The following is a 27,814-nucleotide window of genomic DNA, read 5'->3' on the forward strand; positions in this document are numbered from 1 at the left end:
TTAAAGAAATGATTATCAGAACAATGAGGTACGACTATCACAGAATCCATACAGAATGTTCACGGGTTTTGTCCAAATCCTCAAACATTTCGAGAAACGAGAAGGAAGGATGGAATGTTTTATTTAAAGGTACAGACCCTAGTTCAAGCCCGTGAAAATGGAGACTAAGTTTTTTTTTTAATGTACAACCCTGCAAAACACATTTGGACAAAGGCTATCACAGAGAGAAGCTAAGTCTGTGATGTTAAAAACAAATCAAAAGAAAGTCGGTGATGTTTAAACAGGGAAATACCATCTAAAATAACAAGAACTTGTCCAATGACCATTACTTCTCTGACGAACGTGTCTTTTTAGAATTATGAAAAATGCTTTTTGGGGAATTACAAAAAACTGGATAACCAGAACCACTTCTGGTGTACAAAAAATGAATATTCTAAATAATAAAATGTAAGCACTAGTAATTTAAATGATCAAAAATGGCTTTAATAGTGAGAAATACATTGTAGTGTTTAAAAACTAGGGTCTGTCCCTTTAACGACACACTCAACAGATTTTGATTACATCCAATAGATGATTAGAAATAAATAAATTAATGTGCTCTAGTGGTGTAGCTAAACCAAAAAAAAAAAATTATTTGAGTGCAACATATTTCTTTTTGTCCTGATCACAGTGAAGGAAGGAAATGTTTTAACAATGCACTCAGCACATTTTATTTATGGTTATATGGTGTCGGACATGGTTAAGGACCACACAGATATTGAGAGAGGAAACCCGCTGTCGCCACTTCATGGGCTACTCTTTTCGATAAGCAGCAAGTGATCTTTTACATGCACCATCCCAGACAGGATAGTACATACCATGGCCTTTGTTACGCCAGTCGTGGAGCACTGGCTGGAGCGAGAAATTAATCACAGTGAAGTCTTTTTGGCACATCGATATTATTAATACCTTGAAAACAATTTATTCACAAATGCATTTCTCATTATCATAATCTAATTAATGCTTAACATTTCTGTGATTCCGAGGTGTAAATTGGCACTATCTGAGGTCAGCTTGTTTGTACTTACTAGGGGTGCAGAAAGTACTCGCCCACTCACCAAATGCGAGTAAACATTCTGACGGACGAGTTAAAGAATGCAACTATCAGTCTGACGGGTGGTCTGTCTTTTTGATCTTGTTTGCTATGTGATGTTGATCACTTACCAGGTGTTCTTAATAATGTGTTGTCAAAATATCTATCTTATCTTATCTTATCTTATCTTATCTTATCTTAATTATTGTATGTTAGTAAATTTTAGTTGGTTATGGCCCGGTGGCCTAGTGAAATATGTTCCATTTCTGCACCCCTGTTTACTATGGGCATGATTATTTTGTGTATATGTATTTTGAGCACAACATTTATGTCGATGACTTTACTGACATCCAAAGCCTGAACTATTTAGTATCACACTCTCTCTGTGGCGAAAGATTTGATTTTGTGCATATTACATAAAGAATACTACACTCATTTTCGCTAGATAAAATATTTACGAAATGAGTGAACTTCCCATGTTAGTATCTGATCGAACAAATGTGAGGTATGATACATTGGGAAGTTCACAAGGTTTTTTTTTTTTTTATTTAATCTAGCAAAAACATGAGTGATATTTTACTTATTACCCACCATCAAATAATGCTAAATCTGACAATAACTCAACAGGACATGCGGATGCACACAGCTTAGACCAAAGAAGATGACGTCACTTTCTTAAATGATGTGATTTTGCTAATAGTACACCAGAGAAGATGAAGTCACTTCCTTAAATGACATAATTTTGCTAATAATACACACCACCAGATTAGTACAAAATTTATATGACGCATTCAGACGTTCACTGGGTGGGTAATAAACGACGTTTATCACCATGACTTCGGTGCAGTCCGAAGCCTTGACGTTTCAACATCACACTATTCCTGCGGAAGGTTCGCTGAATTTGTCCGAATCCTCTAACGTTTTTGGAGTCCACACAGCGATCTTTCCATCCTTACTGCCTGCACCACTCATGACATAGCGGAGTTCGGCACAGCAGAGCGAGCGAACCGAGTCATCGTGGGCCTGAAGCTGTTTAAACTGCTCATGCGTGTCCGTGTTGTAAATGTAGATGAGGCCGACCTGATTTCCTTTAGTGCCAATCCAGAGCTAAAACAAGATTAAAAAAATAATATCTGATTATTAGTACCAACCCGAAGATAAAAAAAATTAAAACAATATCTGATTGTTAATACCAACATAGAGCTATAGAGATATAAAAACAGAATCTAATTTTAGTATCAACCCAGAGCTAGAGAAATAATAATAGTATCTGATTATTAGTACCAAGCCAGAGCTACACAAATAAAAATATATGATTATTAGTACCAACCCTAAAGTAAAAAACAACAAAACAATATCTGATTATTAGTACAAACCCAGAGCTAGACAAATAAAAAAAATCTGATTATTTGTACCAATCCGAAGCTGAAAAAACAAACAAACCAATATTTGATTATTACTACCATCCCAGAGCTATAAAAATAAAAATAATATCTGATTTTTAGTACCAATCCAGAGCTTTAAAAATAAAAATAATATCTGATTATTAGTACCAAACCAGAGCTATAAAAAATCCAAAAAAAATTAAATCCAATTTTTAATACCAACCCAGAGCTAGAGAAATGAAAACAGAAACTGATTTTTAGTACCTACTCAGAGCTAAAAATAAATAAAAAAAAATATTTGATTTTTCTTATCAACCCAGAGCCACAAAAATAAAAATAATATCTGATTTTTAGTACCAACCCTAAGGTAGAAAAACAAGCATTCTGAGAATACTGCTAAAGCAATACATACATATATGTTCCATACAGTGCCCAACAAATTTTAGTTTTTCCTAAATTCAAGGGCCATAACTGTGAAAAATGGGTAAATTACCATGAAAGTTAAAACTTGATCTGTAACAGAACATGATAAACTATATACAAAATTTCAGCTCAATATATTGAAAAATTGTAAAAATAAAAAAATCCAGAAAACTATATGTGGGACAGATGGACAGTCAGACAGACAGACAGACAGACAAACAGACAGACAAACAGACGGTCAATGATGAAACCTATAGTCCCCTCCAGTTGGTCTGGTGAGAGACTAAAAATTAATCTTTATGACTTATGAGTATCTTCCAACTATGCCGAGTTCAGACATAATTGTCACCGTAATTAAAAGTCAGTAATAAAAAAGTATTGAGGTACATGTTTAATCTTTGGAATTAAGAAAATGTCCATGGCAAAAAACATGCCGGTAGTAGGGGTGCACATAGTAGGTGGTTAACAATGCCAGAAGTAACTACTAAACACTCCCCAAAGTGGTCAGACTAAGCCCACAGCTAAAAGCTGATGGGGAACAGGTGTGTGGCACAGATAGCCACAAGAGACAAGCACCTGTCGCGGTTGGAGAGACAAGGACTGGGATGTGGAGGTGGACAACAAAAGAAGTTGAAAGATAGGAGGAGTTGCCAGATTGGGAAGAAATGATATGGAATTCAAAGGAGAGAAAGGAAAGGGGGCACTGGGATAAAAAAGAAAAAAAAAAAAAAAAAAACAAACAAAAAAACAACAACAAAAACAACATGCCGTTTAGGGTAAAAATTGAATATAGTCCACAGCAAAAAAGTGCTACGAAGAATTAAAAACTCTGCAGCAATCTCCTCGGCAATGGGTAGTTGTAGGGCTTGAATGTTACCTTAAATATTTTGATTTTATATAAAGAAAAATGTAAACACCCCAAAGGTCCCACCTTTTTCTCCGACAGAAGCATGGTGCTGATCCCCATGCAATCAAGCTGTATCGTGGACTTGAGCTGAGCCGTGTTTCGCTCCCACACAAGCAATAGACCTTCACGACGACACCCAGCCCACACCTAGAACACAAAGGAAAGGAATGTTTGTCTCAGGCGAGCTCTCCAACGACGGAGCCAAAACTTAACCCAGTGGTAAAGCGTTCGCCTTATGGACGGTTGGTTTAGGATCGATCCCCATCAGTGGGCCTATTGGGCTCTTTCTCATTCCAACTAGTATACCATGACTGGTATAACGAAGGCTCTGGTATGTGCTATCCTGTTTGTGGGATAGTGCATATAAAAGATCCCTTGCTACACATGAAAAATAACTGTTTTCCTGTCCTGGACTGAGGAGCCAGTCGAGGCAGGCACCTATGCCCATGACAGGCATGCGCTACAACAGGTTTTTTCTCTAAGACCATATGTCAAAATCAGGGGCGGGAATTGGTGAGGAAATCTAGAGGGGTCCTGGAAATTCTTGAAATCCTAGGTTAAAATCTGTGCCATCTGACACATTTTGGAGGAAAGGACGATTAAAATGTGAGGAAACGCAATGTTCCATGAGAGGAAAACAGCTGATCTGAGGAGAATTCCCACCCTTCCAAAAATAATGCTCTAGTGGCGTCATTAAACAAAACAAACATTTTCTACCGACTGATCGAGTTACATTTCATCTTTCCCTCATTTACCCACTCCACAATCCAGCTTGTCACCTCCTGTTTCAGTCAAAAGTTTGTTATCATTTGTTTCTCTTGTTCAACAATTATGTGGATTTTTATTGACATGGACTGTCATGGTAGAAAAGTTAATGTTTGTTTTGTTTAACGACACCACTAGAGCACATTCATTTACAGAGGCAGATCGGGGGGGGGGGGGGGGGGGGGGGGCCCAGGAGCCCGCACCCCCACTAAATTTTGCGATAGTTATAATTTTATTATATATTAATTTTCATATTTTTACGATCCCCCTCCAAACCTCCCCCAAAGTTCCCTTGACATCCACCTCATGACACTGGGGCCCCCCTAAATGGATTTTCTGGATCTGCCACTGATTTATTAATCATCAGCTATTGGATGTCAGAGTAAATGATCCTAGAAGAAACAAGCTACCGTCTTCCATATTTTATATGCACTTTCTCAGACATAACAGAACATACCTGGCCTTGATATACCAGTCGTGATTAACTGGTTGGGACGGGGGAAAACCCCACTTTCTTTTAAAACTAAATGTGAGTCAATATTATAAACATTTTGACAAATATTAAGTAAAAACATATATTTACTTACGTTCAATATTACTCCTTTTATACAGGTTAAATGAAAGCCTATAAAAGACTTACTTTTTAAATTAATCATGTTGCAGTATTTCCAGTGAATGCGTCAATATTATAAACATTTTGACAAATATCCAGTAAAAACAGACATATACATGATTTTGATATTTCATGGTCTTCCTTTCATATAGATTACATGTATGTGTATGTGTATAAAATACTTAAAAAAACAAATGAAGTGTGTTGCAGTAGGTGTATATTACCACTGTTCATTATTCCATATTAAGTTGACAGAGCTCTCAAGTTGGAACTTTGGCAAGGAGTGAGATTTTGTCTGGTCGGAGTTCGACATCGTAAATCCGAATAAACCGTCACGGGAAATAAGCGTGCTGACAATTGGTCAAGGTTTGAGATTCTGACCAATAAACAATGTGGACACCTATTATATGATTTTAATGCCTTACGATGCTTAACCGAGCCGGCCAACAGTCACAGGCTTGTTTGTCAGTCGTTGAGATTGAATGAACAACAAAAAATATATATGTATAAAAAAAAATTGCTATAATGTTTAAAATGCGTGAGAAAATCATGTACTGGCATGAGAGCGTGACACAACATTCAAATGCATGAGTCTCATGCCGAATGCATGACACCTGACAGCACTGAGTTTATTTTTGGGGATTTATCCAGGATGTTTCGCCAGGGTTCCAAGTCTGCTGAGATTGGCAAAATTATAGCAATTTATTCATAATCAGGATATTTTTTTTAGGCCACTGAATGATGCAGAACACCACTGTTAAATTAATTTATTAAAACATAAATAAATAAATATATACCGGCTTTGGTGGCGTCATGTTTAGGCCATCGGTCTACAGGCTGGTAGGTACTGGGTTCGGAGTCCCAGTCGAGGCATGGGATTTTTAATCTAGATACCGACTCCAAACCCTGAGTGAGTGCTCCGCAAGGCTCAATGGGTAAACCACTTGCACCCACCAGTGATCCATAACTGGTTCAACAAAGGCCATGGTTTGTGCTATCCTACCTGTGGGAAGCCCAAATAAAAGATCCCTTGCTGCTTGTCATAAAAGAGTAGCCTATGTGTCAGAATGACCATATATGTTTGACGTCCAATAGCCGATGATAAGATAAAAAATCAACGTGCTTTAGTGGCGTCGTTAAATAAAACAAACTTTTAAAATAAATATAGATTTTGGGAATTTTTGGTATAGAAATTGGGAATTAAAAAAAATTCAGTGCCACTTTTTTTGAGAAGGGGCCTACCGGTATGTTCAGACCCACAGAAGGCCTAGATAAATCCCTCATTTTTAAAAATAAAAAATTAAAAACTAAAAATTAAAAACTTTTGTACCTCATTGTCAGTTATTTCAAAACAGCTCATTTGTGATATTTTGCTTTGCTCTCTTGGCTCATACTTGAATGGAAATAACTGTTTCTGGTTACCATGGAAATCAATGACAACAATGTCTTGCCAGGTCCCTTAAAAAAACAAAAACAAAATGTAATTCAAAATATTCATTCTACATGTGACTGCTATTTTTTGCTATAGTCCGTCCCATCCTCCTACGTAACATGGTTTTAGTAAATAATAATAGGATATTAAACAAGCTTCCATTTTGTATCATGTTTATGTCCCGAGTGAAATAATTTTTAGTTGTCACAATCTTTAGCGAATGACAAGGAAAATTATTTGACAAGGGACATAAACAGTATTCGAAATGGTAGCGAGTTTAATATCCTATTTATTACCCATAATCAATCTTAATTTACATCACTAAACTCATTTGGTTGGCATTCCGATAAGGTTGTTGTGTGCCAATTTGAAACGTCACCAATACGTCCCACTTGGTGTTTTAACCTTTGAAATGTACCAATTTATTTTGGTTTGATGTATGGGTAATAGTTCACTTTGTTTGATGTAAAAAGAATAGTAAAAATGTTTTGAAAAATCAAAAAAAAAAAAAAAAAATGGTGAGCAATTTAGAGAACAGTCGGCTCGGAAATAAATAACTTGTAGTAAATTCCATAGTATGAGGGGTGGGTCATACATGTAAACCAGTGGTAAAGCGCTCGCTCGATGTGCGGTCGGTTTAGGATCGATCCCCATTAGTGGCCCCATGGGGCTATTTCTCGTTCCAGCCAGTGTACCACGACTGGTGTAACAAAGGCCGTGGTATGTACTATCCTGTCTGTGGGATGGAAAGAAAGATTTTTTTTTATTTAACGACGCACTCAACACATTTTATTTACGGTTCTATGGCATCAGACATATGGTTAAGGACCACACAGATTTTGAAAGGAAACCCGCTGTCGCCACTACATGTGCTATTCTTCCGATTAGCAGCAAGGGATCTTTTATTTGCGCTTCCCACAGGCAGGATAGCACAAACCATGGCCTTTGTTGAACCAGTTATGGATCCCTGGTCGGTGCAAGTGGTTTACACCTACCCATTGAGCCTTGCGGAGCACTCACTCAGGGTTTGGAGTCGGTATCTGGATTAAAAATCCCATGCCTCAACTGGGATCGAAATGCGAAACTTAATGCAAAAGTTGATGCTGCTGCTGCCACCATTGGAAAAGTAACACCAGTGCACAGGTCCAACGAGGGGTTTTGATCCTACGACCTAATAACCTGTAGTGAGTGCTCTACTGACGTAGTTAAATCCTGCCCCAGTGAAGCATAAAAACTACAGCTTACCACACCACAGTTTGTTGTCTCCTTGTCCCACCCTTTTATATACCAGTTGTGGGGGGCACTGGTTAGAATGGGAAAAAACAATGGGTCCAAAGGGTTTTGATCCTATGACCAAACATCTGAGATGAGCACTCTACTAAATGTGTTACATCTACAGCTTACCACACCACAGTTTGTTGTCTCCTTGTCCCACCCTTTGATATACCAGTTGTGGGGGCACTGGTTAGAGTGGGAAAAAAGGGTTTTGATCCTATGACCAAACATCTGAGATGAGCACTCTACTAAATGTGTTACATCTACAGCTTACCACACCACAGTTTGTTGTATAATGCAGTGTGTCCCACTCTTTGATATACCAGTTACAGGGCACTGGTTAGAATGGGAAAACCCCCCAGTGAATCCACTGAGAGGTTTTGATCCTATGATCAAAGAATGTTTGTGAGAAAAAGATCTAAATGGGAAACTTAATACGAAATGTTAATGCAAAAGTTGATGCTGCTGCCGTCATTACAAAAGTAACATCAGAAAGAAATGTTTTATTTAACGACGCACTCAACACATTTTATTTACGGTTATATGGCATCAGACATATGGTTAAGGACCACACAGATTTTGAGAGGAAACCCGCTGTCGCCACTACATGGGCTACTCTTCCGATTAGCTGCAAGGGATCTTTTATTTGCATGTCCCACAGGCAGGATAGCACAAACCATGGCCTTTGTTGAACCAGTTATGGATCACTGGTCGGTGCAAGTGGTTTACACCTACCCATTGAGCCTTGCGGAGCACTCACTCAGGGTTTGGAGTCGGTATCTGGATTAAAAATCCCATGCCTCGACTGGGATCCGAATCCAGTACCTACCAGCCTGTAGACCGATGGCTTACCACGACGCCACTGAGGCCGGTCCAAAAAAAAGAGAGTAACATCAGTGCATAGGTCCACTGAGGGGTTTTGATCCTACGACCTTAAAACCTGAAGTGAGTGCTATACCGACTGAGTTAAAGCCCGTCCCCAATGAAGCACGAAAACTACAGCTTACCACACCAGTTTATGGTCTCCTTGTCCCACCCTTTGATATACATGTACCAGTTATGGGGCACTGGTAAGAATGGGAAAAAAACAAATGGGTCTAAGGGGTTTTGATCCCAGGACCTAAGAACCTCAAGTGAGTGCTCTATCGACTACGTTAAATCCTGCCCCTAGTAAAGCATGAAAACTACAGCTTACCACACCACAGTTTGTCGTCTCGCAGTTTGAGCGATCGAAGACACTTGACGTTTTCTAGATGGATCTGTTCGACGCTCTTCAGGGTCTGGATCTCCCACTTAATAATCACGGCGTCGATACTCGCGGAATATGCGTACCTGGAAAACATTTTTACACAACATACAGTAGTATTTTGCCTCGGTGGCGTCGTGGTTAGGCCATCGGTTAACAGGCTGGTAGGTACTGGGTTCGGATCCCAGTCGAGGCATGGGATTTTTAATCCAGATACCGACTCCAAACCCTGAGTGAGTGCTCCGCAAGGCTCAGTGGGTAGGTGTAAACCACTTGCACTGACCAGTGATCCATAACTGGTTCAACAAAGGCCATGGTTTGTGCTATCCTGCCTGTGGGAAGTGCAAATAAAAGATCCCTTGCTGCTAATCGGAAAGAGTAGCCCATGAAGTGGCGACAGCAGGTTTCCTCTCAAAATCTGTGTGGTCCTTAACCATATGTCTGACACCATATAACCGTAAATAAAATGTGTTGAGTGCGTCGTTAAATAAAACATTTCTTTCTTACTTTCTTAAACATTTTGGGGGGGATTTTCACCATTTTCAAGGCACTGTTATATATATATGTATGTATGTGTGTGTGTGTGTGTGTGTGTGTGTGTGTGTGTGTGTGTGTGTATATATATATATGTATGTATGTATGTATGTATGTATGTATGTTTAATCTCAGGGCAGTATGGTGCTGATTAAGGCAAGATAGTGCTAGACTATCAAGGAATGTGCTGCACACCATGCTAAAACAAGCTAGGGAAGGCACTAATACAGTGAGCACACCACTAGAGTTACACAGAGTTTCACCCACTCCCACAGATGCCACTATGGATGTTTTGATCCTGATTCAATAAGTTGTGTAGCCTGGACTGAGGTGATATCGATATAAATCAAGGACTCGACCTTAATGGTAGCCTAGGACTTTTTTGCTACCAAAATATGCTTGTCTACCAGGTCTATGAGTACCAGGTCTATGATGTCTGGTGCTTAAGCTCATGAAATTTTTCGATCACAGTTGGTGGGTCCATTGGGTTATTTCTCGTTCCAGCCAGTGCTCCACAACTGGTGTAACAAAGGCTGTGGTATGTACTATCCTGTCTGTGGGATGGTGCATATAAATGATCCCTTGCTGGTAATCGCAATAATAGTCCATGAAGTGGTGACAGCGGGTTTCCTCTCTCAATATCTGTGTGGTCCTTAACCATATGTCTGATGCCATACAACCGTCAATAAAATGTGTTGAGTGCATCATTAAATAAAATATTTCTTTCTTTCTTTCTTCCTTATAAAACTTTAAGACTCAAGACTCTAATAAGAGTCTGAAAGACTAATGTCATGACAACGCCATACAAATTACATGAGTGTGACGTCATTAGAGATTGAGTCTGGACTCTACAAAGTTTTATAAGCACGGGCCCTGATATACCAGTGGGATACTAGATATTCAACTTCTACACCCATAATGTCATGTACCATGGCCTTCGATATACCAGTCATAGGGCAATCGTTCAGATGAGAATAAAACCAGACAGAAAACTGGCCCACCACTAGATCACACTGATATAATAAATCATCGGCTATTGGATGTCAAAGAATTTGGTAAATTTTGATATATAGTCTTACAGAGGAAACTGATATATTTTTTCATTAGTAGCAAAAATATTTTTTATACGCACCATCCTACAGACAGGATCGATCCTAGATGGACTGGGTATCAGGCCAGCTCTTTACCACTGGCAATATGCCCCGTCCACCCTTTTTGTTTTACATGGTAAGTGCATACGGTTATGATCGAAGTGACCTAGTTTTAGATAGCTGAATGCCTGTCACCAGAAAAAAAAGGGGCGGAACGTAGCACATATCACAACTTTTGGCTATTGGATGTCAAAGAATTTGGTAAATTTTGATATATAGTCTTACAGAGAGGAAACTGATATATTTTTTCATTAGTAGCAAAAATATTTTTTATACGCACCATCCCGCAGACAGGGTCAATCCTAGATGGACTGGGTACCAGTCGTGGAATGTGAAATACAGTGAAACTCCTCTTAACTGGACATCCTTGGGACCAAGTAAAATGTCCGGTTTTAAGAGGTATCCGGTTTAGAGAGGTTCCCTTCTGTACAGATATTTAAAAGAGGACCACAAAAAACGTCCGGATTTAAGGTAATTCCGGTTTCACAGAGGATCCGGTTTTGAGAGGTTTCAATGTAGTTCAATGGACCTACTGATGGGGAACGACCCTAGTAGACCAAGTTTTACCTGCCGTCTTTCGAGAGCTGAATGCCTGTGACGAGGTCGCGGTGTTCTGTCAGAGTCTTGTTGCAGGTCATCGTTTCCGTGTCGATGATAAAGATCCCGTAAGACCCTGCCCACAGTTGCTTGTTGCCGACGGCAACCATACAAGTCTGGAAAAACAGAATGGGTATATATATATATGTATATATAAATATATATGCATTTTTGTGATGACAAAATTGGTTGAGGTATATTATACAGTTGTTTGTCACCAACAACAGCCATACAAGGCTGAAAAACAGTGGGTATATACATGTATATATATATCGGAATTAGTTGATGTACAGTCAAACCTGTCCTAGAGGCCACCTGTAATCAGTGGTCACCTGTCCTAAGCAGCCACTTTTTTCTCTCCCAAACGATTTATAATGTAAATGCACCTGCAATAAGCGGTCACCTGTCTAATGCGGCCAACGGCCACCTAAATCGAATACCAAATTGCTAAAATACCTGTTTTAAGCGACCACATTAAATGTGTACTATTATACAAAAGGGATATTTTAACAACAGCAATAAGGTGCAGCAAATAACCAATCTTCACACCTTCAGGAATATTAGTACCGATTCAGTCCTAACATCTCTACTGTGTATCAATTAAGAAATTATGACTATGGAAAGCATCTAATTGCCTCTGGGCAGGCTAGGCTTGACATTTGTAGATTTTCTTACTACATGTATGACAATACACTGCATGAAGTAGAAATTAAATAATTAAATGTCAAACATTTATTTATATAGTAAACTGTGAAGCACACATCCATTAATTAGGAGTACAGATGCTAAAACAAGAAACGACAACATATGTTTTAAAGACTATATGTCGCAACCTGTAATCAGCGGCCACTTTTATCTACCCCCTTGTGTAACCGCTTAAGACATGTTTGACTGTATATATATATATATATATATATATATATACATTTTCTTATGACAAAATTGGTTGAGGTATATTACAGTTGTTTGTCACCAACAGCAACCATACAACCAGCAACCATACAAGCCTGGAAAACAGAGTGGATATACATGTGTATATATAATTATGCATTTTGTTTATGACAAAATTGGTTGATGCATATTATGCAGATTAAAATAAACAACTGATTTAATAATTATCTCCCCCTTTCTTGAACAATTTAACTAGTACTGTTGTCGTCGTCTATGACAACACATTCATCTAGCACTAGACACTAGCCTTCCCAAACACGCATCAGTGATGATAAACAAAGAGCGTCATTAAATAACATTTTAACAGTTTGCATTACACATGGAGTTATATCCCCTTAACTGGTACACAAAACAGTGGGGTAGAATGTATCAAACAGTAAACCTTGACCGGCCTCGGTGGTGTCGTGGTTAAGCCATCGGACATAAGGCTGGTAGATACAGGGTTCGCAGCCTGGTACCGGCCTCGGTGGTGTCGTTGTTAAGCCATCGGACATAAGGCTGGTAGATACAGGGTTCGCAGCCCGGTACCGGCTCACTCCCAGAGCGAGTTTTAACGACTCAGTGGGTAGGTACATGTAGGTATAAGACAACTACACCCTCTCTCACTAACCACTAACCAACTAATAACTAACACTCTGTCTTGTACAGACAGCCCAGATAGCTGAGATGTGTCCAGGACAGCATGTTTGAACCTTAATTGGATATCAACACACAAAAAATGTTAAAATGAAATGTATCAAACATAATTATTGCTAAAGTAGTTTTGGTTAACAAAACCACTTGAGCATATTGATTAATATTCAGCTGTTTGGTATCTAATTCATACACACAGTCTCAGAGAGGAAACCTGCAACATTTTTCCATTAGTAGCAAGTGATATCCACTTTCCCACAGACAGGAGAGCACATATCACGTCCTCTTGATATACCTGTCCAGTGTTCGAGATTAAAGCCGCACACCCTAGTTCCATCCAGCGAAAATAAATTATAATTTGGTGAATCTACAAACCTGTAACACACTTAGATCACGTTTTTATCAAATGGTAGTGAAAAAGCAGGTTTTATATCGATAAATACCATGGGAATCCCCATGTCCCAATTGCTTGAAATAATTTTGAAAGTTAATATTCTGATGTCACCGGTAGATGTCGCTCGAAGCACAACAATGCCTACGTCACGACAAATTTCACAGAGTGCGCACAGACTTGGGGTGCGTTCTTTTCACCTATCCTGGACATGTTCCAACTGTTCTGTCCTGGTTGTATCCCCTCTCCAGATATCGTAAGACTTAGCAAAATTATTGGTTTTAAGGATTTGTAACGTTTTGTATTGAGACACTTACTTGTCTGAACTTTATTGTTACTAAAAATGTTCACGAACTGTGAAGAAAAATCTCACAAATGAACAACAACAAATCGGATGTTGATTGCGCAAACCGTGCACGAGAAAACAAACCAAACCAAAATGATAACGGTCACGTGGTATACCAACGTCTGTGACGTTTACACAGGAAAATTCCCTCTAAAAATAGATTGGACCTCGCTTGCTTAATGTTTTTTTCTCGATAGCATGTCTTGTGAAAAAATGCAAAAAATGCATTTCGTGGTTTTACAAACATCAGGATTACCAAAAAGCACTTCAGGTGAATGGAAATGTGTATTCTAAATAATAAAATGTAAGTAAAGTGCAATTTTATTTGTGAAAAATGGGGTTTAATAGCGAAAAACAACGCCGTAATGGTTAACAAATAGCCGTAACTAGGGTGTGTCCCTTTAAAAAATTGCAACAGTATCCCAGTTGGATACTAACATTCAAAAATCTGGTATCCCACCTGAGAATTTAGTATCCCACTTTAATGAAATTCATAAATATCATCGTAACAAACTTGGACAACACTGTTCTCGTTCCCAGTCTATTGCAATGTGCAATCGCAATTGCGGTATTCGTGAAATTTGCAATCAAACGGAATCTATTTTTGAATAATACTAACAAAATTAATATTTAGCAGTAATTTATAAGTGATTCTGACATTATTAATGATAAACCTACCTGTATTAATTTTCTGCAGATGTGGAATCAATATCACAAATAAAATTTGAAGGGAGGAAACATCCAACAAAAACAATAGCGACTTAGCGGTGCCCAGTCTATTGCTACACCACTATTGCTCCAGTGTAGCATTAGACTGGGTATGATTTGGGGGAGATATTGTTATGGTATAGCATTAGACTGCGAACTCGAAAATACTGTTACTTAACTTCACCAGTAAATGACGACTTTCATTGTTTAGCGGAAAAAAACAACGCAGGATTAAAAAAAACCCCAACATTATATGGTATCGCGGTGGGATACTGGGTTCTTGAAGTCTGGTATCCAAAATTCAATTCTGGTATCCCCGGGATATCGGGATACCGTTAATCTCGAACACTGCAGTCATGGTAGCTGTTACCGGGCTGCTTACCCTGTACCTACCAACCAGGAGGAAAACCCACTTGAGGTGAATCGATCATATAACCAAACACCTCTGACAAGCACTCTTATCAACTTTATCTATATCCCACTCCACTACAATCATAATGTTTTATTTTAGGAAGGAACGAAATGGTTTATTTAACAACACACTCAACACATGTTATTTACGGTTATATGGCGTCGGACATACGGTTATAAGGGCCACACAGATATTGAGAAAGGAAACCCGCTGTCACCACTTCATGGGCTACTCTTTTTGATTAACAGCAAGGGATGTTTTATATGCACAATCCCACTGACAGGATAGTACATACCATGGCCTTTAATATGCCAGTCGTGGTGCACTGGCTGAACAAGAAATAGCCCTATGTTTTTTTATTTTAGATGCGTGTGAGATTTAAACATGTATAAAATAATTTAGCCATCATGGTTATATGATGTTGGACATATGGTTAAAAACCACAAAGATAATGAGAAAGGAAACCTGCTGCCGCCACACCATGGGTTACCCTTTTCGATTAGCAGCAAGGGATCTTTTATATGCACCATCCCACAGACAGGATAGTACATACCACAGTTTTTGTTACACCAGTTGTGAAGCACTGGCTGGAATGAGAAATAGTCCAAAGGGCCCACTGACTGGGATCGACATCAAACAAGACAAATTTATAAAGCATGACTTACACACATGTAAACCGGCCTTGGTGGCGTCGTGGCAGGCCATCGGTCTACAGGCTGGTAGGTACTGGGTTCGGATCCCAGTCGAGGCATGGGATTTTTAATCCAGATACCGACTCCAAACCCTGAGTGAGTGCTCCGCAAGGCTCAGTGGGTAGGTGTAAACCACTTGCACCGACCAGTGATCCATAACTGGTTCAACAAAGGCCATGGTTTGTGCTATCCTGCCTGTGGGAAGCGCAAATAAAAGATCCCTTGCTGCTAATCTGAAGAGTAGCCCATGTAGTGGCGACAGCAGGTTTCCTCTCAAAATCTGTGTGGTCCTTAACCATATGTCTGACGCCATATAACCGTAAATAAAATGTGTTGAGTGAGTTGTTAAATAAAACATTTCTTTCTTTCTTTTACACACATGTAAGTATATACATGTACATTTACAATGCTTAAACACTGGCGTAAGAAAAACGGGCTTCATGAATTCGGCCCATAATGTATACACACATTATAAATATAAAGACACATCTAATAAACTAAAGTACAACAATCGTAGCTCTAGATAGGACTGTGACATGATAACGTATACCTATTTCTTGTTCCAGCCAGTACACCATGACTGGAATATCAAAGGCTATGGTACGTGCTATCCTGTTTGTGGGATGGTGCACATAAAAGATCCCTTCCTATTAATGGGGAAAATGTAGTGGATTTCCTCGATGACTATATGTCAGAATTACCCATTTTTTTTACATACAACAGCCAATAATAAATAAATAAATAAATAGTGGTATTGTTGAACAAAGTTTAACTTTAACCTTGCTATTAATGAGAAAAAGTGTAGCAGGTTTCCTCTCTAAGAGTATATGTCAGAATGACCAATGTTTTACATCCAATAGCCGATGATAAATAAATCAATGTGTTCTAGTGTTGTTGTTAAACAAAACAAATGTTGACTGTTTTTTATAACGTATACCCACCACTGCCTTCTTCGTGTGGATTACACTAGTCTCAAGTTCCCAGTTGGTTGCATCAAACGCCTTGATCTTTCCATCACTCATACAACACCAGAGTCGTGGAGGTCGACTGTTGTCATGGTCTGTGTTGCCTGAAACATGTCAATAATCAGATGTTATTACACAGGTGTCTGTGTCATATCACATTTGTCACACAACATTGAGCAGTCATGGTCAATAATCAGATGTTATTACACAAGTGTCTGTGTCATATCATATTTATCACACAACACTGAGCTGTCATGGTCAATAATAAGATGTTATTACACAGGTGTCTGTGTCATATCATATTTATCACACAACACTGAGCTGTCATGATCAATAATAAGATGTTATTACACAGGTGTCTGTGCCATATCACATTTATCACACAACATTGAGCGGTCATGGTCAATAATCAGATGTTATTACACAGGTGTCTGTGTCATATCACATTTATCACACAACACTGAGTTGTCATGGTCAATAATCAGATATTAGTACCCAGTTGTGTGTCATATTAAATTTATCATACAACACTGATCTGCCTGAAACATGTCAATGATCAGATATTAGTAAACAGATGTATGTCATATTAAATTTATCATACAACACTGAACTGCCTGAAACATGGTCAATAATCAGATATTATTACACAGGTGGGTGTCATATCACATTTATCATAAAACACTGATCTGCCTGAAACATGGTCAATAGTCAGATATTATTACACAGGTGTCCGTGTAATATCAAATTTATCATACCACACTGACCTGCCTGAAACATGGTCAATAGTCAGATATTATTACACAGGTGTCCGTGTAATATCAAATTTATCATACCACACTGATCTGCCTGAAACATGGTCAATAGTCAGATATTATTACACAGGTGTGCGTGTAATATCAAATTTATCATACAACACTGACCTGCCTGAAACATATGGTCAATAGTCAGATATTATTACACAGGTGTGTGTGTGTCATACTAAATTTATCACACAAAATTGAGCTGTCATGGTCAATAACAGATATTATTTCATGAGTATATGTTGTATCAAATTTAGTAAATATCAGAGTATATGATGCTCTGGGCTGCCTAAAATACTGTCAAAAATAGATATTGGTCGACTGTTGTCATGGTCTGTGTTGCCTGAAACATGTCAATAATCAGATGTTATTACACTGGCATGCATGTTATATGAAATGTATTAACCTCTCTTAAACACAGTCAGATGTTATTACATGGGCAGTTGTGTCATATCAAATTTATTAAAAAAACCACCCCATCCTCTGTGATACACGGTAAATAATCAGATATTATTAAACAATAGTGTAAGATATTGCTCATGCCATAACAATCACTCAATATCTAACTAGTGTAATATCGGCATGACGTGAGCGTGATGTAGATCACTTGCTGCCCCAATTGGTAGAAAAATAACATGAAGTAGGTATCGACATCTGCTTACTTCTGCGTTGCGGCTTGTTTGCAGTTGGTTTGTAATAAATAAAATACTAAACTAGCTTGTCTGTCATACCATTTTTATGAAACTTGTGAACAGTGTTGGTATTTGACTCGCTTTCGCTCGTCAGATACCAAAACTGTTCACTCATTTCATGAAAATGGTATGACAGGCAAGCTTGTTTAGTATTCTATATTTACTACATGGACAGCTGTGTCATGTCATATTTATCAAACAATATGAATTTAACTCTACAATGATAAGACGAGGTGAGAGAAAAAATTAGCATCCTGCAAATAAAACCATTCCACAGTATGCTCAACTTACATCCTGGCACGTATAAGAGATATTCTACAGTCTGCTCAACTTACATCCTGGCACGTATAAGAGATATTCCACAGTATGCTCAACTTACATCCTGGCACGTATAAGAGATATTCTACAGTCTGCTCAACTTACATCCTGGCACGTATAAGAGATATTCTACAGTCTGCTCAACTTACATCCTGGCACGTATAAGAGATATTCTACAGTATGCTCAACTTACATCCTGGCACGTATAAGAGATATTCTACAGTATGCTCAACTTACATCCTGGCACGTATAAGAGATATTCCACAGTATGCTCAACTTACATCCTGGCACGTATAAGAGATATTCTACAGTATGCTCAACTTACATCCTGGCACGTATAAGAGATATTCCACAGTATGCTCAACTTACATCCTGGCACGTATAAGAGATATTCCACAGTATGCTCAACTTACATCCTGGCACGTATAAGAGATATTCTACAGTATGCTCAACTTACATCCTGGCACGTATAAGAGATATTCCCAGACCTGTCAACCTTTAGTCAAGAGAAAGCAGGAGGTGTGTGTTGAAAAAGCAGGAGATTTGGTCAAAAAGCAGGAGATTTTTTAAATTCACACAATTTAACCCAAAATCGCAAGATTTAAAAAAAAAATTATTACAATAAGTTATATGAATACTTTATAATGTCATATATACTTCTTAACTTTAGATCTTGGCATTAAAAAAAAAAAAAAAAAAATTATTATTATTATTTTTTTTTTTTTAAGTTTAAATATTATTATGATTTAATACATATTTAAAAAAAAAAATTTTTTTATCCAAAAATGTTAAGAACATGAACAAGAAATAAAAAAAATAATTAGTACATTTACGGTATTACACTTACAGCCTTACAGGTTGCGTTACATTATCATTTGTGGTTAGTGTACCTAAGTACCAAAGACAAATTTATATAAATCTTATAAATTAATATTCAGTTTTTACTATAATGAGGAACGGTGGCGTGGTACTGATTTAAAATCATTATAATGATGCAATAAACATTGTATTTTCATTAATCATAAGTAAAACCTCATTACGGACATCGTGTGAAATATACCGGAATTATACCCATTTCCGTGAGTAACTTTATGTCAATGTCAAACATTTTTTAATTGTACAAAAATAATTTCTTGAAGTGTACCCTTATAACCAACATTTTACCGCACAAACATACAAAATTAACTGACACAAGTATGTTTATACAGCTAATTGGTCTTTTCGTTGTCTTGCTGTGACATGTGATTTTAACATGCATCGTGTGTATCGCTGTCAACTCAGATTTGTCATAGTTGCATTATGTAATCCAGTGGGAAGACATTTTACAATTCAGAGGTGTTATTAAAAGTAAAGTTTGTTTTATTTAACGACGCCACTAGAGCACATTGATTTTTAATCTTATCATCGGCTATTGGAACTAAATTGGATAGTTTTTTTTTTTTTTTATATGGCAACACTGAATGTCAATACACAGCCTGTTTAATTAGCGGCAACACGCTTCGTAGCCATTACGATGACAACAAACATTTATAATAACACATCATTTTATAAACTCCATGTGCTTTTTTAACAATATAAATAGGCTATCCCACAATTCTCACTTCGGCAAAGGTTAAACAGTCGGGACAATTCGGCCTGTTACATTCTCGGAAACCGAAAGTAGTCGACATTTTCCGAATGAGAAAAAAAGGCAGAGTTACTTCCCTTCTGTTATTTTGACAAAAGAGGATCGATTTTGTTTTTATGCTTACAAAAATGTCATTTAACAGGAGAAACTGTCTCCCGCACAGGAGAAAGGAGATTTGATCAAATACCGGGAGACTCCCGCGGAATCCGGGAGGGTTGACAGGTCTGGATATTCCACAGTATGCTCAACTTACATCCTGGCACGTATAAGAGATATTCTACAGTATGCTCAACTTACATCCTGGCACGTATAAGAGATATTCCACAGTATGCTCAACTTACATCCTGGCACGTATAAGAGATATTCCACAGTATGCTTCTGATGCTCGCCAAAATTTGGGTCAATTCTGTGTTGCAGGGCCTGTATGGTACTTAATGGCAAACGGTGTCGGTCATTTTTCACATAGTCCGTGAAATAGCAGAGATTGTTGGCAACCGACCGTATCGACTCTGGTGGAAGGGCAAGATCTTCTTTGCTGTAACAAAAAAAGATGAAACATGATTTTCTAAACAAAATTATTGTATTTCGTTAACAGTTTATCTTAGGTTTCACTACACAGTTCACTTCCGGTGTAACAGGTCCAAAATATACCCACCACCAAACTACAATGTATACCCAGGGTTAAAGTAGGCTAGCTTGTTTTATACCCCTAACCCTAACCCTCATTTTTTATTACTAACCTATATACAAAATAAATAAATAAATAATAATAATAAACGCTTTAAAAGAAAAGCAACTATTGCTTTCATAAAAATAAGACTATCACAGATTAGTCAATTTAGAAGATATTTCAATATTCTCTAGCCCAAAATATACAAATTATGATGGGAAAAAACCCTCGGGACATTGAAATACAGACTAGAGAGGTATATTCTGGGTTAGCCTGTTTTATACCCAGGGGTATATTCTGGGCTAGTCCAATTTATACCCTGGGTATAGTTTGGCAGGGGATATATATTTTGGGCTATTGCACCGGGTGAGAGTTCATTCATCAGGGTCCACTATAGTTCCTAATTGTGACACATGTTATGGTTCACATATTCACTTCTAGGAATTAGGGAAGAATTAAAACAATATGTATATTTAATGGTAAGCCTTCTGGCTGTATTTTGCCCATGTTATTTTGTAATATTGTGCACTGACGTTTTGGAACATGGGTGTATAGTGCAAGAGACAGCCGGAGTGAATTGGTTCATGAACTACCTGTTCGGACCGGTACTACAGCCAGATGCAGTCATATAGCAAAAAACTGAGATGGAAATGTTCTCAATTAGGAGTGAAAATAAACACCTATATAAATTAATGTATGTTTGCAATGGTGTATGTTGTTAGTGCCAATGAGAACCCATTCTATTGGCAATCTTCATTTGAAATTGGGCAATTTAACATGGGTTTCAATGGCAGATGACATCTGTGTAGTGAGACCTTATATAACAGCAAATGTGAACAAATATGGCAACAGATATGGCAATACATAAATATCAAAATATTTTTTAATGAAATGTAGTTGAAAAGGTTATCTTCAGTTTAATTTTGGAACATTTACCAATAAAAGGAATTGTACAAAAATATATCCGTGTCATGTGACTATACAGTACTATATTTAACAGAATACATGACTGTATATCCCGACATAAATAACTGTGTAGAAAGTTTTGTTTTGTTTTCTTTAATGACACCACTAGAGCACATCAATTAATTAATCATCAGCTATTGGATGTCAAACATTTGGTAATTCTGATACATAGTAGTCATCAGAGGAAACCCGCTACATTTTTCCTAATGCAGCAAGGGATCTTTTATATGCACTTTCCCACAGATACTTCAGTATATACACAGCCTTTGATATAATGGGCCCAATTCTAAACTGACCATGCATCAGGTGAGTGCTTTACCACTAGGCTACGTCCAATCCCCGCAACAGTTTATCTTTTATGAATGCAAATATGGCAATATTTAATATTCAAAATATTTTTAATGAAATGTGGATGGAAAGTTTAGTTTGTGATTAAATGCGCTCTGTCACGAATGGTTGACCTAATTATTGACCCAACAAGGTATTATATGACAATATATACATTTGATTTGTACCTAAAAGTACTTTATTGAACCATCTACATAACCACCATATCACACTTATTACTGATATTTTATAAAAGTAATTGAATTATGGGTACAGTCCATAATTCTGAGAAAAATAACGGCTATTTGGAGAGCAGAGGTGTGACCTATTATTTTGAGTCACATGACGGGCATTCCCCGAATAACCACAGTGCCAAAACGATTTACCAAGCTTGTGTAACAAAAACGCTTGACCGTCCTCTGCGACGTAGGGTAAATAGAAGAAAAAAAACCCAATGAAAATAAGTTATTAAAAATTAATAAAAACATGTACTGAATGATATTAAGCTTATACATTAATTTATTTTAGTAACACAAGCATGTTAAATGTCGACAATCCCGATTAGTTAGGCCTTTGCATCCATGCGAAAAACTCTAAACATCTGGATCACAAACACCGTCATTTTCCACCTTGTCAAATTCATTATTATACAAAATATGCCATAACAGCTGACTTGGGATAGGAATTGTTACATTTTTAAAGAATACTCTGAACTAGACGGTGTTTATATATGATGTGACTATATATATATACGAATGCCGTATCTATAGCCTCCACTAAAGAGGGCTGGCTATAAATAAGTACATGTATTTGATTCATCCACCCCTGCGCATGCTGTAACCTCACCGTGGTGCAGGGGTGTAACATTCTCTTTGAGAATGGCCAATACAGCACAAATTGAAATTTTGAGTAATAGTCAGTATCTATCTGTGATATTTGTATTTTTGCACAGTTCTTTACACTGTTTTTATTTAAATCTTTAATTTTTATATTGATGTTGATCAGCACCTTATTTGTTTGCATTACCATAGTTTGACACCCAATAGCCGATGTATTTTTCATGCTGGGGTGTCGTTAAACATTCATTCATTCATTCATTGATCCATATTACAGAACCATCTGGAACAGGAGGAATACATACTAAGTACTGTACGAACAGTGCATTTTCTGAACAGGGGACGGGGTTGGGGAGTATATGAATTTAGCGGACCCTTTTGTGTACGTTTTCCATAGATATATGAATAGCGTCATATTGTCCCTACAGTACTAACAAAAAATTAATTATAAATAAATAAATAAATAAATAATAAATAAATAAATAAATAATAATAATAACAATAATAATAATAATGATGATGATGATGATGATGATGAAATAAATAAATAAAAATAACAATTACAAATTATCAGTGGCTGGGGTAGATTAACTGAAAGAGAAACTAACTACGGACAGTACACAAACTAACAACAGGGCTTGAACATAATAATTTTTCACCGATTGCAATTTTGAGGCTGCTTACGTAAAATGTTTAAAAAAGTTAATTTTATCGTAAATAAATATGACTAAAAGGTTATTTTGCTGTATTTTCGTCATGAAATAATCTATTTTTTATTATTTGCCATGTATATAGCTGGCCCTCATTTGCCAAGTCTATACATGGCGATCGTTTATATAAAATCCACAAATACATTATACGGTTGTCGTATATTTAGTCTCATCACTACGAGTCTGTTTTTCCATATTTTTATGACTTTTTACAAAAAGACTTCCAAATTTTAAAAATGAATCGTGTCATGGAATTCCCTCGATTGTAGTTCAATTAAAATATTTTGGATCATACAGTAACTAGGTTTGATATTCCAAATGAATATAATTTCCATTTATAATGCATATTTAGAGAAACAAGGCCCACTAAATCTGTGATTGAGCTCCTTTAATTTTTGAGAATTTACTAATGACAGAAATTGTTCTTCCAACATCTAGTAGAGACATATGGTTATAGTGCTATTTTTGACAGAATACATGACTGTATAATATTATTTTGACATAAGAATTGTGTAGAAAATTTTATTTTATTTTTGTTTAACGACACCACTGGAGCACATTGATTTATGAATCATTGGCTATCAAACATTTGGTAATTTTAACATATAGTCTTAGAGAAGAAACATGCTACATTTTTCCATTAGTAGCAAGTGATCTTTTATGTCCACCATCCCACAGACAGGATACCACATACCACAACCTTTGATATACCAGTTGTGATTAACTGGCTGGAATTAGAAATAGCCCAATGGGTAAATATGTGTAAAAATGCATGTAAAACTGAATGTTGGTGTGTAACCTAGCTCATATTTACAAACATTTCTTATTCTGAATTACCAAAAAAACAAAAGAAGAAAAATTGTCAACGTACATGCGTATTACAGCCTTCACCAACAGGACATTAAGCATTGCTTCATGAATGGCGGAGATATCTTTCATCGCCTCGGCAACGATCTTGCCTGATCTCATTTCCTCGATAAGCATGTACCAACAGTTTCTTTCTTCTTTCAACGATGCTGTGAACTTTATAGAACCATCTACAAAATAGAGTTACAATAGGCTTCTAAAAACAATGCAAACAATCATGTAGATGTCAGAAGCTCTCCAAACTATGAAAATTATGGACTGTCTCCAAACTATGAAGACTATGTATTGGCCCCAAACTATGAAGATTATGTATTGGCCCCCAACTATGAAGATTATGTATTGGCCTCCAACAATGAAGATTATGTAATGGTCCCAAACTATGAAGATTATGTATTGGCCTCCAACAATGAAGATTATGTATTGGCCCCAAACTATGAAGATTATGTATTGGCCCCCAACTATGAAGATTATGTATTGGCCCCCAAACAATGGCCCCCAACTATGATTATGTATTGGCCCCCAACAAAGATGCATTGATTATGTATTGGCCCCAACAACAATGCAGATTATGTATTGGCCCCCAACAATGCAGATTATGTATTGGCCCCCAACAATGCAGATTATGTATTGGCCCCCAACAATGCAGATTATGTATTGGCCCCCAACAATGCAGATTATGTATTGGCCCCCAACAATGCAGATTATGTATTGGCCCCCAACTATGAAGATTATGTATTGGCCCCAAACTATGAAGATTATGTATTGGCCCCAAACTATGAAGATTATGTATTGGCCCCAAACTATGAAGATTATGTATTGGCCTCCAACAATGAAGATTATGTATTGGCCCCAAACTATGAAGATTATGTATTGGCCCCCAACTATGAAGATTATGTATTGGCCCCAAACTATGAAGATTATGTATTGGCCCCCAACAATGCAGATTATGTATTGGCCCCCAACAATGCAGATTATGTATTGGCCCCCAACAATGCAGATTATGTATTGGCCCCCAACAATGCAGATTATGTATTGGCCCCCAACAATGCAGATTATGTATTGGCCCCCAACAATGCAGATTATGTATTGGCCCCCAACTATGAAGATTATGTATTGGCCCCAAACTATGAAGATTATGTATTGGCCCCAAACTATGAAGATTATGTATTGGCCTCCAACAATGAAGATTATGTATTGGCCCCAAACTATGAAGATTATGTATTGGCCCCCAACTATGAAGATTATGTAATGGTCCCAAACTATGAAGATTATGTATTGGCCCCCAACAATGCAGATTATGTATTGGCCCCCAACAATGCAGATTATGTATTGGCCCCAACAATGCAGATTATGTATTGGCCTCCAACAATGAAGATTATGTATTGGCCCCCAACTATGAAGATTATGTAATGGTCCCAAACTATGAAGATTATGTATTGGCCCCCAACAATGCAGATTATGTATTGGCCCCCAATTATGAAGATTATGTATTGGCCCCCAATTATGAAGATTATGTATTGGCCCCCAACTTTGAAGATTATGTATTGGCCCTCAATTATGATCCAATGACGATTGATTCTAGACCGACCACATATCAAGTGAACACTTTACCACTAAGTCCTACCTCTTTGTTGAGAATCTAAGACACACACCTTCATTCTGTATGACAAGTATATGTTTGTTGAAAATCTAAGACACACACCTTCATTCTGTATGACAAGTATGTTTGTTGAGAATCTAAGACACACACCTTCATTCTGTATGACAAGTATGTTTGTTGAAAATCTAAGACACACACCTTCATTCTGTATGACAAGTATATGTTTGTTAAGACACACACCTTCATTCTGTATGACATGTATATGTTTGTTGAAAATCTAAGACACACACCTTCATTCCGTATGACAAGTATATGTTTGTTGAAAATCTAAGACACACACCTTCACCTTCATTCTGTATGACAAGTATATGTTTGTTGAAAATCTAAGACACACACCTTCATTCTGTATGACAAGTATATATTTGTTAAGACACACACCTTCATTCTGTATGACAAGTATATGTTTGTTGAGAATCTAAGACACACACCTTCATTCTGTATGACAAGTATATGTTTGTTAAGACACACACCTTCATTCTTTATGACAAGTATATGTTTGTTAAGACACACACCTTCATTCTGTATGACAAGTATGTTTGTTGAAAATCTAAGACACACACCTTCATTCTGTATGACAAGTATGTTTGTTGAAAATCTAAGACACACACCTTCATTCTGTATGACAAGTATATGTTTGTTAAGACACACACCTTCATTCTGTATGACATGTATATGTTTGTTGAAAATCTAAGACACACACCTTCATTCCGTATGACAAGTATATGTTTGTTGAAAATCTAAGACACACACCTTCACCTTCATTCTGTATGACAAGTATATGTTTGTTGAGAATCTAAGACACACACCTTCATTCTGTATGACAAGTATATGTTTGTTAAGACACACACCTTCATTCTTTATGACAAGTATATATTTGTTAAGACACACACCTTCATTCTGTATGACAAGTATATGTTTGTTGAGAATCTAAGACACACACCTTCATTCTGTATGACAAGTATATGTTTGTTAAGACACACACCTTCATTCTTTATGACAAGTATATCTCCTTTGTTGAGAATTGTCCTCGACTGTAGCATCTCGATGTGTGCGATGTCTCTCAGCTTTATGATTTCCTTGAAAGCATTTGACACGTCTTTCAGGAAGAACAGCCTGAAAGAAATTAATGTTAAAATATTTTAAACTTTTATAAAGAACTGGAGAACATAAAAACATAGTAAATTTATTACACCATATTTCACTATTTGTAAAAAAAAATTTCAAAGCAATGTAGACAAAGGCATCCACTAGTTTCGGATTTGATACCCCCCTCGCCGGGTACAGCACCATATCAAAAGTGTTCGCGAAAATGACGTCAGTAACATGGAAGCGCTTTTCTACCTTCCGCAAAATGCGTGTTATTCTCAAGTTATGTAAAACCAAGTCTTTTGATACAATCCCTATTTATATCTTTTTTACGTAGCTACACTGGTGACGTCATAAATTAGTCGTCTGCTCCCTTGATCTTGAAGCAGACGGTGTTTTGCAAAATGGGTCGCAAATCCACAGATCTCACTACCGAGAAAAAACAACTGATTGTTGATTTAAAACCGCATGGCCACAGAAACTCAGAAATTGTCAAATTATTGATGGTGCCCGAGTCTACCATTCGATCAGTGTGGAAAAAATATTGTATAAGCGGAAGTGTTGAGAACGCCAAAAGAACTGGTCGACCACGAAAGATCACAATTAGAGGAGAATTATGTTTACTTTGGAGGGTCAAAACAAATCGCGGGAAAGTTCTTAGAGATATAACTGCTGATTTTAATCAAGGTAGGAGAGTAAAAGTTCATCCTGTGACAATTCAAAGAATTTTACACAAAAATAAGATTTTTAGGTGAGT

The 27,814-nt window shown here is 37.2% G+C and overlaps 1 protein-coding gene across 3 annotated transcripts in view; it reads right to left on the bottom strand.

Annotated features, from left to right (window-relative positions):
* Nucleotides 1–780: 780 nt before the first annotated feature.
* Nucleotides 781–27,814, bottom strand: part of LOC121376744 (DENN domain-containing protein 3-like) — a 73,842-nt gene continuing 46,808 nt past the window's right edge. For all 3 annotated transcript variants that reach the window (XM_041504509.1, XM_041504510.1, XM_041504511.1), the window contains 9 exons: nt 26,954–27,084; nt 24,316–24,481; nt 20,277–20,470; nt 16,475–16,602; nt 11,371–11,516; nt 9,068–9,204; nt 6,496–6,623; nt 3,812–3,934; nt 781–2,179 (listed from right to left, as the gene is read on the bottom strand). In XM_041504509.1, the coding sequence (XP_041360443.1) occupies nt 1,943–2,179; nt 3,812–3,934; nt 6,496–6,623; nt 9,068–9,204; nt 11,371–11,516; nt 16,475–16,602; nt 20,277–20,470; nt 24,316–24,481; nt 26,954–27,084 (1,390 nt within the window). In that variant the 3' untranslated portion in view covers nt 781–1,942. The remainder of the gene's footprint in view (nt 2,180–3,811; nt 3,935–6,495; nt 6,624–9,067; nt 9,205–11,370; nt 11,517–16,474; nt 16,603–20,276; nt 20,471–24,315; nt 24,482–26,953; nt 27,085–27,814) is intronic.

Source organism: Gigantopelta aegis, chromosome 7 (assembly GCF_016097555.1).
Source record: "Gigantopelta aegis isolate Gae_Host chromosome 7, Gae_host_genome, whole genome shotgun sequence".
Lineage (NCBI taxonomy): Eukaryota > Metazoa > Mollusca > Gastropoda > Neomphalida > Peltospiridae > Gigantopelta > Gigantopelta aegis.